This window comes from Bos grunniens, chromosome 11, assembly GCF_055505025.1.
Source record: "Bos grunniens cultivar Pamir isolate PY7600 chromosome 11, Bosgru_T2T1.0, whole genome shotgun sequence".
NCBI lineage: Eukaryota > Metazoa > Chordata > Mammalia > Artiodactyla > Bovidae > Bos > Bos grunniens.
In genome coordinates, this window is record NC_141175.1 from 40,410,234 (window position 1) to 40,422,614 (window position 12,381).

At 38.4% G+C, this 12,381-nt stretch overlaps 1 protein-coding gene across 1 annotated transcript in view; it reads right to left on the bottom strand.

Annotated features, from left to right (window-relative positions):
* Nucleotides 1-12,381, bottom strand: part of ANTXR1 (ANTXR cell adhesion molecule 1) — a 258,178-nt gene that overhangs the window by 219,251 nt on the left and 26,546 nt on the right. Inside the window, exons 2-3 of the mRNA XM_086326257.1 lie at nt 11,372-11,443; nt 6,519-6,590 (exon numbers count right to left, since the gene is read on the bottom strand). Of these exons, the coding sequence (XP_086182383.1) occupies nt 6,519-6,590; nt 11,372-11,443 (144 nt within the window). The remainder of the gene's footprint in view (nt 1-6,518; nt 6,591-11,371; nt 11,444-12,381) is intronic.

Genomic DNA, 12,381 nt, shown 5'->3' on the forward strand with positions numbered 1-12,381 from the left:
AGAGGGGAAGGTATTGTAAGTGAATGTGAAATGGCTAAAGAGGATCAACTATGGTGATGAATGGAAACTAAATTTTTAATGGTGTCCATGTTGTAGTGTACACTGAAGTAGAAATATATGTTGTACAAATAAAACTTACATAATATTATAAACCAAAGTTATCTCAGTTTTTAAAAAAATCAGAAAATGATCAATAAGAATGTGAAGAAATTGGAATCTCTATGCGTTGTTGGTAAGAATGTGAAATGGTGAGGCCACTGTGGAAAACACAAAACACTATGACATTTCCTCAAAAAATGAAACAGAGAATTACTATATAATCCAGCAGTTCTACTTCTAGTGTATGCCCCCAAAGAACTGAATGCAGGGACTTGAACAGATATTTACATGCTAATATTCATAGCAGCATAATTCACAACAGCCAAAAGATGGAAACAACTCAAATGTCCGTTGACAAATAAATGGATAAACAAAATGCATTATATACATACAAAGCAATATTATTTGGGCCTTAAACATGAACAAAATTCTGATGCATGCTACAATGTGGATGGACCTTGAAGACATGTTAAGTGAAATAAGCCAAACACAAAAGAACACAAATTAAATGATTCTATATGAAGTACCTAAAACAGACAAATCCAGGGAGATAGATGGTAGAACAGAGGTTACCAGGGACTGGGAGAGTCTCAGTTTAGGATGATGAAAAAGTTCTGGACTTGGATAGTGGTGATGGTTGCACAACTTACTGCCATCACATTGTATGCTTAAAAATGTTTAAAATGTTAAGCTTTATGGATGTACATTTTATCACAAATAAAATATATGATGGATATGAATACAATGGAAAAGAAATGATGTGACTGACGATGGGTTAATATGCAAAATATACAAATAGCTCATACAACTCGATATCAAAAAACAAACAACCCAAGATACCCAAGAGGCATAACAGCTATAAATATTAGAAAAGAGGACAGATGTTATCATTAATTGCAAATAATGTAACCATCTTGCTAGAAAAAATACTTCAAAAGTAGAAAAATACTAGAATTAATAAAATGGTTCTTTAAAATGTTGAGATAAGAAATAAATCTACAAAGCAATGATTTCCCCCAGGCCAGTATTTCTTAACTGTTTGGGAGGCATTGGCCTGTTTTGTTGCAAATTATAATCTCCTTGACTTGCAAATCTTAAAAAATAATTTTATGGAGTTCAGTAAAAGCCCAGGGATCCCAAGCTATAGATTAATTGCTTTATAGTGAACAATAGTTTAGAAAATACAACAGAAAAGAAATTCATTCATGACAGAAGCAAAATTTTAAAACGTCTAAGAATAAACCTAATGAATACTGCATGAGACTGATTTGAAGAAAATATCAAAACCGTACAGGGGGACATAAAAGAGAAGTGATATATCCTTAAGTAAGAAAATAGATACAGTAATAATGTAATGCTATTTTGTTCAGATTATTCTGTACTTTTCATACAATTCAAGCAAAAACTCAGGTATATTTTGGAATATTTAATAATTTAAATAATTACTTGAAGTGCACATGGTAGGGAAAAAGAAACCCAGTCACTTAAAGACCAGATTTTCACCCAAGATTAGAGGTAAGGAAGGACTTATCTTTCCATGTTAAAACTAATTAAAATAATGAGGTACTAGCATAAGAACAGACAAATGCAGTACATCAGAATAGAAAACCAGCAAAGGACCCAAGTCTATGAGAAAGTTTAAAATTTTAAATCAGTAGTAAAGGTTTACCCAGCATCTAAATGGTGTTAGAAAAACCATCTAAACATCTGGAGAAAAATGATGGCCCTCATACCTTATATCAGGTTAATTCTAGAAGTAATAATGTAAAAAAATTATTAAAAAAGTACAGTTACTAAAGGTAGTCATATAAAGGAAAATAGTAGCCCAATCATAATTATGAATACTGATTTAAAATTTCTGAATAAAATACACAAAACAGAATTCAGCTCTACTTTAAAATAATAAAATATCACAACCAAGTGTAACCAGAAATGCATCTGACCCAGTAGTAAAATATCTTTTCAATGCATTTCACTGTATTAGTTAGGTCAAAAAAAAATATGATCTCAATAGATACCAAAAATGCATTTAATTAATTCGAGTATCTATTTCTTTTTTCTTTTATAGGAAGAGTTGGACTTCCTTGACATGGTCTGGTTTCAAATGAAACATTTGAAGCATTTTTCTATTAAGATCAGGAAAAAGACCATCCAGGGAGTTTTTAGGGACTCATGTGCAATAGTTAACACTAAAGTAATGTATTCTAACAACTCTTAACATCAGTTAACACTTAAATTAACTTAAATTAATATGTTAATGAAGAAACCTAAAAAAACTTGCTACACATTGTCAATTATTTTTCAAACTGATGACGCCAAGAAATCTTGAAAGAGCAGCATGATAGAATGCAAAGCACATGAGTTGAACTGAATCCAGAATCCAGAACCAGAATGCCAGTTCTGCCATTTTCATTCTTTGACCTGAACAAGTTGTCTAAACTCTGAATTTCAGTGTCCTTATCTGTAGTACTGAAGCAGCAGCAGGTAAGATGGAGTTAAATTTGCTGTCTTTTCTGTTGATTGTAAAAATGTCTGGACAAATGAAGAAAGCAAACACAGTAAAACTCTGAAAAGCAAAAAATCAGGTGAATTGGAGAGTTAAAACCTAGAGAAATAACCCATACAGGAATGAATTCCAATTTTTTTTCCTTCATTTCCTTCATAGCTTTAATCCGAGGGTGGTCTCAGTCACATGGCAGTAGCCTGGGATGTCATCTGAAAAACTAAGAAAGTCCCCATATTTTTGGCCTCTGGGAAAAGAGGTCCCTGTGGTCCAAAGAATGTGGAGGAAATCCCATTTCTATTCTCTTTTATTATCCTGGCTTTGTCCCAAGGGTGGCCTCGGTACAGAACTGCACGCAGCAATGTGGTGACCAAAACTCCACGAGGAACCCTGTTTTTCTTGCTTGGAAAGGGGGGGCCCTCACTGAGAAAATTAGTGTGTGGGGAATCCTAGAGAGGAGAGAGCTGGAAAAGGGGATCCTTCTAACTGTGTATGAAGCTGTGTAAGTCCCGGGCTCATCTCTGAACCGCACATGTGCAGCAGAGACCCAAAGCAACTTAGCAAAAACTGAAAACTGAACCAAAAAGAAAAACCACCACCCACAGAAGAGATAGAACTTGTGATCTGAACTTCGCCATGGCGATTGCCAACTAAAGCAAACAAACAAATCAGCATTCTCTATAGGATTTGAATATGACTTAGTCTTAACAATCTAATATTAAAAACTTTTAGAATATAACCTAAAATTGTTTGACATACAAATCACCTGGAAAATGTGACCAAGTCTCAAGAGAGAAGACAAGAAGCCAATCCTGAGCTACTGGAATTATCAATTATAATATAATAGTTATTATATAATAGGAGTTAAAATAACTATTTTTATAGTCATAGTATTATAGTTATATAACTATAACAACAATATAATCCATGAGGTAAAGGTAAACACACCTAAAATAAAAGGAAAGAAATTCTCAGCAGAGGAAATTTTTTTAAAAGAACCAAATAGATATTTTAGGATTGAAAAAATAAAGTATCTGTAATTAGAAATTCAGTAGATGAGCTAAGCAGCAGCATGGAGATGACAAAGGAAAGTCAATATGAAGATAGAATGACAGAAACAATCTAGTATAAAGAACAGAAAGAAAATTGCAAAAAACAATTGAACAGAACTTCAGGGACATGTGGAATAACACCCAAAAGGTTGAACATGTATGTCACTGAGATCCCAGAAGGAGAGGGGAAAACGACCAGTGCAAAAAAAACTATTTGAAAAATAACGGCTACAGAGACACCCAATTTGATCAAAGTCATAAATTTCTAAATTCAAGGAGTTCAACAAAGCCAAAATAGGAAAAACTCAAAAAACAAGCAAAAAAAGAAAAAGACTAGCTATGGCAGACATATCATAATCAAACTGCTGAGAACTAAAGGTAAAGAGAAAAACAAAATCTTTAGTTAGTGAAAAATAATACTTTACATAATTATTTTTCACTGTATTAGTCCAACCTTCCCCTGGTTTCCCTGTGTGGACCTAATGCGAAGAATTGGTTTCAAATGTACCTTTGATATTATTTCTTTTAATACGCCCCAAATCTTTTGCTCTTGTTGAAATAAAGAGAATCTCTAATTCATGTCTTGTTTTTCAGCAAGTTTTTAAAAATTCTATAAGTTTCCACATTATTATACAGGTCTAATAATGCATCTTTCCCTGTCTTGCAGGGATATTATGAAGATCAAATGAGACAATTGATCTTCATATTAAATATAAATATTTATTATATTTCAAAAAATATAAACTAAAACTCTGAAAATTATGTATTTCAGAAACTATCAGTTTGGGAGCTTTAAAGCCTAATTCATTACACCAATCTCATGAGGAAGTATTTTAAATACTTTCTGGCTTGCCCACATCTCTCCACAGGCTGACAAGGTTAGGGATGTGTCGGTGAACCATTGCCATGCTTCACCAGCTGATCCGTAGTTTAGGCCAAGAGGTCACCACATAAAACTCATTCAGTCTTTGTTGGATTTACAATGTTGTGTTAATTTCTCCTGGACAGCAAAGTGATTCACTTATATACATTCTTTTCATATTCTTTTCCATTACGGTTTATCACAGGATATTGAACATGGTTCCCTGTGCTATACAGTAGGGCCTTGTTGTTTATCCATTTTCTATATAATAGTTTATATCTGCTAATCGTAAATCATTCAGCCTTTAGCAAGGTATTTCTGGCTGTTATTTGATGTATCTTCATCCTTTAATATTAAATGCTGCATCCAGAAAAGTAGAGATTCGAATCCCAGCCTTCTCCTTGGCACAAGATACCAAGAGTAGTAAAGGCACAAAAAACTAGATTCAAAGTAGGATTCAGATGACTAATTGGAACTAGCATAACCAAAATGGGTCTGAAAGCCTCAGCGTTCTAATAGTGTTTATAAATCTGTGACCTTCCCCGACCTCTCCAACTTCCCAGAGGCTATGAGCAGTAGCACACAAAATATCCACAAGGGATGTGTGATCTTGGTCTCTTGCCAGACTCTCAGGCATGGAGAGAGTGGAATCAGCATAACACAGCATTAGGCAGCCTTGGGTTACAGGAGGATGTGAAGAATGGCTAAGAGAGGAGTTTTCTCTAAAGAAAAGACATCTTTGTAAATTAAGACCGAGATATTATCATATATAAAGACTGAGAGAGATTAGGAGTCTTGCATGTGGTCCACAGGGTACAGATAGTGTCTCGGAGTTTCTTAAAATCCTTGGCCAATACTGAAGGGAAGTCACACAGGCTTCTTGGGTGTCATGAGTCTCTGATTACCAGCAGGTGGAGCAGAAAGGATATGCAGCCTGGATCTACAGTGGGTTCTGCTCTTTTCTTAGGAACAAGATAAGGCTCAGTTTCCCCTTCTGTCATAAGGAATAAGAAACCTCTATTTTGAAAATGGGGTTTCAGTGAGTCTCATATGGCATGAGTGCTTATAATAGACACTGCTGAAGGTGTAACAGGATTTGGAAATTCCATGTGGTACGGAGGACTATTTTTGTTACAGATGGGAAGCAAAGACATGGAGAAAAACAAGGACTAGATTGCTGTGTGAGTGCAAATTCCAGGAAACCTTACTCCATCCTGTTAGTCCTATTCTCATTTCTAGAAGAATGGTAGAGAATAAAGTCCTTTGCCCTCCCTGTACTTGCTATTCCTCCCTTTCTCCATCCTGTTCACATAAGTCAGTCAGTAATCCCAAGAGTGCCCCACCCTGGGGCCTCTCTCATGTGGACCACACCACTTTTTAAAACATAGAATCATTAACTCAGGAAAAGTGTCGTCTCCTATACGCCACCCTAGCTGTGAATAAATGACACGTCTCTGTTACTGCTAGTTTTCACCTACAAGTGGTAAAACCCCAAACAATGTTTGTGTTACGCTAGGTCTAAATAATCCTTTTATGTCAAAAACATTTTTCCACACCTGATTCAGATTGTCTTTTATCTTGTGGTACCATAAGCCCTCCCTTTCTATTTCCTGCCTTTATAATTATGGATGATAATATTTCAAGTTCTTGGTGCTTTCACCGTGCTCAATCCACAAAATAAATCTAATTTAAAGAAAAGAAAATATAGTCCCCTAAGAATCTGGTTTGCTAACATTTTGCTCCACGTCAGCAGACTGAGTCACCAAGGTAAAATTTACCTTAATGTGATTCAGTCATTTATAAAGTTTCACCAACAGCAGGAAATTCTATCAAAGTCATCGCAGAGTAAATTAGCAGATGGGTCAATGTGCAAAGTTCAAGGCATAAGTGAAGAGAACTATTTGATTAAAATAACAGGTCAAGGCTGGCAGGAGGGCACAAATATCAGAACTACTCAAGAAAAGATGGGTTTTGTAATGACAGAGATGGGGAGCATCCTTACCTGTCTTCTGTGAGTTTCATTAGGGTTGTTCCTTGAGTAGAGAAGACAATAAAGGACATTCTTAGCTGTGGGCTGGAAGGAAAAGCAATTCTATTAGGGCAGAAAGAGACACAGTGGAATGCCATTCCCTTCTAGGCTTCCCCCTCTTTCTTCCCTTTTATTATGGCTGCCAGAGCTGCCAACCTACAACCCAAAGGGCACTTCCACAGCTGGTGTTGCAAGTATTTGGCCACCAGAAAACCTGAAGCTGTGGATCAAAGAGAAGACTCTCTTTGTCTTCCTGGAAGCTGCTTCTGATTTGACACCATCACTCAGTGAATGTGGATTACAAGTAAGAAAGCTAAAACTCATCACTTTCCTCTGCTATGTCTGAAGTGTGCCCCTAGAAGACTGGTTTGCATCCTGTCTATACAATTCAGGATCCCAACAGGAAAATTCGTGGGTGTCTCTGCTATAGTCTGGTGTATCCTATAATGAATGGAGTGTCTTAGGCAGTGGCAGCTTTATGCCATTAGTCACCAATATTATACAGTTTATTTTACTTGGAAAGTAGGATCAGAATCAATTTGTCATCTCTATTTGGCTTTCTAAGGAGGTTACCTTGTAAGGAGAGCATATGCGGATGGGCCACAAGAATAACTATTCTACTTGGTAGTTAGAACTTCTCATGATTAATGAATACATCAGCATGGTTTTTACATGGCAGTGATTGGGAACTTTATCAATGTAAAATCCACACTCTGAAAGATAGGATAACCCTCGGGTGAGGACAAACGTAACTTTTTGTCTGCAAGATGGACTGTCACACTACCACGGATCCACCACGGGAATGCCGCCCTTTGGGGCTCTCTCTAGGTAGCCAGCTGGCTTCATAATATCAACCTAGTTCTACATGATGCAATAATTTCTCATATCTGACCTGGCCACAGATCTTATAGTTCCCACTTCCTAAAATGTTTCCCCAAACCTGGTCCCCTTTTCCTGACAACAGTAATTGTTTCCTAGCTGGTGACCCAGCTGATCATCATTCCTTGCTCCAATTCATTCCTCACACTGCTTCCAGAATTATTTTCCTAAAATATAAATCAGATCTTGTCACTCATCTTGTCATCTCTATCAAACCTCCAATGGCTTCTATCGCCTCCAAGATAAAGTTTACATCCATTACCTTATGTCCAATGCATCTTTGGAAACCCTTAGCGTGGTCTGTAATACATAGTAGGAGCCCAGGCAACACCTGGTGAGTTGAAATTGGCCTCTTGAGAAAGACCTGGGTTCTCTGTCCATGGCATCAGGCTGCCTGGTACTACTTCACCAGTGCTGAGGACATTACATCACAAGTGATAATAACAATCATAAGTTTCATAATAATATAATAATCGCCAGTCCAATGATGTGCTTACTATGTGTCAGGCACTATTGTAAGTGATTCCCATGTATTATCTCATTAAACTTGTAACAACTTTATGAGATCATTACTATTACCAATCTTTATTTTCCACAAAAGGAAATTGAGACTCTGAAAGATAAAATAATTTTCCCAAGGTCACACAGTGGGAAAGTGGTGAACTTTGGGCTTAAAACCAAGCATTCTGATTCTAGAACTTGGGTTCTTCACCACCAGGTTATACTGCCCACCTTATATAGAATTATTAAGCTCTGGAAAGAATGAATTTGAAATGTGGGAAATGTAGGTCTCCAAACAGTAACTGGTATATGAGTCTGGGCTGAAGACATAATTTGGGAATTCTCAGCATACTAATGTGAGTAAAATTGTTCAGAGTGTCAACAGGGAGATGGGAAGGGAGCCAAACCTAGAACCAACACTAACATTTAAAGGCCTGGCTCCGGTCAGTGGATGAAAGGTGAGCCAGAAGTCAGCGAAGGAGAGGATTTCAAGGAGAGAGAAATCTGAATCCAATGAAGTGCCTCTAACCAGCAGAGCAAGCACTACATGGCTCTCAATGGATTTGTCCTATTGAGCATCACTTTGGGACTGTGGTGAGAGTAAGCAGATGTAAGGGTGGGGATAAAGGCAGATGGGAATGGGTTAAGGAATGAATGAGATGTAAGGATGGAGCCAGACAGTCTTTAAGGATATTTTAGTGAGAAACTGGGAAAGAAGGTAGCATCTATAGGAAGACAGGACCAGGAAATTCTTTTTTTTTTAAATGAGATTTTATCTATTGGCAATGGAAATGGAGCCAGAGGAAAGGTAGAGAAAAATACAAGAAAGAAACAAAGACCTGGGGGAATATTGGAGACAATGGGATAAAATGGACTAATGCGAAAAGACTGGCATTAGATAAAGGGGATACTTGAATCTCAGAGGCAATGGGAAGGCATGAATATATCTTTTAAGAGGAGGATTAGAGTAAGAGGTAATCCCTTGCCTGCTATTCTCTGGGCTTTTGGTGAAACAGCAGGTGAAGTTCTTTGCTGAGAGTGATGGGTGTGAGGTGTTGTATGAGGGTTTAAAGAATATGGTGAAAAGTTATGGTATTGAATGAGCATGTACTGTATGTTGGGCACTATTGGCGGCCCTGGGCCTGCAGCAGTTAACAAAAGACAGTTCCTCCTTTTGGAGTCTGCATGGCAGTTGTGTCCTGATGCCACATTTTAATGGGGGTCCATAGCCAAAGAGGACCAGAGGAGACATTGAAAGGAAGGTGGAAACTCCCTGGTGGTCCAGTGGTTTAGAGTCCATGCCTCCATTGCAGGGGACACCAGTTTGATCCCTGGTTGGGGAACTAAGATCTCACATGCCTCATGGCACAGACAAAAAAACAAACAAACCAGGAAAGTGCCTCGTGGTCTGGATTAAGCCATATCAACTACTCTGGTCCTTAGTTTCTTTGTCTATAAAACAAACAACTGGATTAAATGGTCTCTTAGTTTCCTCAATCCCTACCTCTAATTTCTTTGAATCTAAAACAGCAGAATGTCTGGAGGTACTGAAGGAACTGGGGAAGAGAAGTGCGGAGTGCCCACTCTAAGTCAGGTGCTGGGTTTGTTGCTTTGAGCACGTTTTCTCTTATAATTTTCACATGTAAACTGAGGTTCAACCAAGGTGAGTCAGTTGCTTTGGTTGCCCAGTGGAGCTTGGATGCAACTCCACACCTGCCTAACTTCAAATCTTTTTTCAGGAGACTCCTTTGTTTTAGAGGAAACAGGAAATCATCAGAGCAAATAGAAACATAGCAGAGACTCCCAAGTATCTGGAGGTAGATTTGTTTTATATCACTCCTGGATGAGAGTGTAGGAAGGGACATTATGGGTCAACGACAAAAGGAAACTGGAACTGTCCAACTATTGGGTTTGTATTTGACTCAAAAGGCAGCAGTTTCTCACCAGAGCTTTTCAAGCTGGCAGTTAGCGGGTAGCTCTTAGGATAGCTTGGAAAGTTATTCCTTTCAATTCTAAGCTTCTATGAGTCTCTTAAATATTTTGTTTCTCTCCTTTCCCTCTGTTTTCCCCCTCCATCTCCTCCCAGCTTCTGTTTTCTCCATTCATCTGGGCTTATATGCTACTTGCTCTGCTGCTGCTGCTGCTGCTGCTAAGTCGCTTCAGTCGTGTCTGACTCTGTGCGACTCCATAGACAGCAGCCCACCAGGCTCCTCTGTCCCCAGGATTCTCCAGGCAAGAACACTGGAGTGGGTTGCCATTTCCTTCTCCAATGCATGAAAGTGAAAAGTGAAAGTGAAGTCGCTCAGTCGTGCCTGACTCTTAGCGACCCCATGGACTGGAGCCCACCAGGCCCCTCCATCCATGGGATTTTCCAGGCAAGAGTACTGGAGTGGGGTGCCATTGCCTTCTCCAGCTACTTGCTCTAGTTTCCAATTTTTGGCATCACAGAGAGGATACCCCTTACCCTGCTCCCTCTGGTCAGGCAGATGGGTACATGTGGAGACCAGAAGGTGAATTTGCAGGGAACACATTTATCAGTACCCTGGTCTCAGAGGACAACTTGTCTCCTGAGTTAAAAACAAAACAAAAAAATCTCACTCACAGAAGATGTATACGGCTACTCATATTGGCTGGAAGACTCAATAGAGGCCACCAAGCAGAAGTGGAGTTGCTTTCAAATTTACAACATCCAGAACAATTTTTACCAAAGACCTGGACAACTGGTTTAAACTCTAGCATATAGGTGAACGCTATCAAAGTTGTGTTGTCGTTTGGCAGCTGCACCCAAAGAGGGTAAAATGACCTCCTTTCTTTTACTAGTGGGAGTCTACATTTACTGGACTGCTAAGACCCCTGCAACGTGTACAGTGCTGACGTTCAAAATTTCATTGTCCTCTCTTGGACACATGGTTGAGAATGCTCAGAGCATTCTATATCACAGGACACATAGCCAGGCTGAACAAGCATGGTGGTTTGCCCAGGATTGAGGAGAGCTCCCAGGGTATGAAACTTTCAATGCTAAAACCAAGGAGGTTCTGGGCAAACTGGGATGAATTGGTCACTTTACACTCCATAAGGTGTAAGACGACCTTACACCATACACATGGGTCCAGCTAGAATGAGCCAATTTCTCCAGCATAATGCACTGTGAAAGAAAATATTAATGATCCTTCTAGAAGGATATTATTTGACAAGAGAGGGAGAAAGTTAAAATGTTGATCTTATAACCAAATTGGGTTCCTCCTGAAAACACATAGTCAAGTTATTCTATTTAAAAACAAACAAAAAAATAGTCTGACATGTGGAAAAGATGAAAACAAAGGCAAGTCTCTCTTCCAAGGTCTGAGATTCTACCTTTGTCAAAAAGCACCCCCAAACTAGTCAGTAATTAGAATAGCAAACATAGGCTGGGTTTACTTTATGGCCAAGAGCTACATATTTCTCACCTGATGAATTTATGAGCCAACTGTTCCACAAAGTAATAGATTTCATTCCAGTGGTGCAGCACACTTCCTGACCTAGGGAAATAAAGCAGATGTGATTTAATCAGGTGTTCATTTGTCTTTACCTTGTGTCATATATTCTATTCTTTCACAGTTGATCTATCCTTTAACAGGGCTCACCATCTGAAACTTCCATAACTTTGGAAATTACCTGAAAGGATGCTTAGAATTAATTTTAGAATTCTGAGAAACTTTGGTAAAGAACTCTCTTCACTCCACCTCCAACTCCTTACCACCCCTACTCTAGACACTCATATGTCAAAAAAATTCCTGGGCCCAGCCAGATTCACAGGTTAGTTTCACAGCTTTAAGGAATAGTTATTTTTGTGCAATTTGTTGCTCTGATTAGAGAAGAAATGGTATTCCAATTCATTCAAATGAAATTGGCACAAACTATATGCCCAAATAGACAAAAACAAATTCCACTCCTCAAAAGAGTCAAAATTCATTGGTAAATACAGATTCAAAGTCTCTAAAAAAAATATTAGCAAAACAAATCCAGCAGGAATTCAAAAGAATGCTAATTAGTTCATTGGTGATTTATTTCCGTAAGATATTGATAGTTCAAAATTTAAGGATCCAGTACTTTGGCCACCTCATGTGAAGAGTCGACTCATTGGAAAAGACTCTGATGCTGGGAGGGATTGGGGGCAGGAGGAGAAGGGGACGACAGAGGATGAGATGGCTGGATGGCATCACCGACTGGATGGACATGAGTTTGAGTGAACTCTGGGAGTTGGTGATGGACAGGGAGGCCTGGCGTGCTGCAATTCATGGGGTTGCAAAGAGTCGGACATGACTGAGCAACTGAACGGAACTGAACTGAATGTATCTAGTCATACTAATACTTAAAAGAAGAAAAATGATACAGCCCCTCATCATTAAAAAGGGATCCTTTTACTGAAAAAAAAGAGGGAAACTTTCTCTAAGACATATGGAATCATAGCACTTTA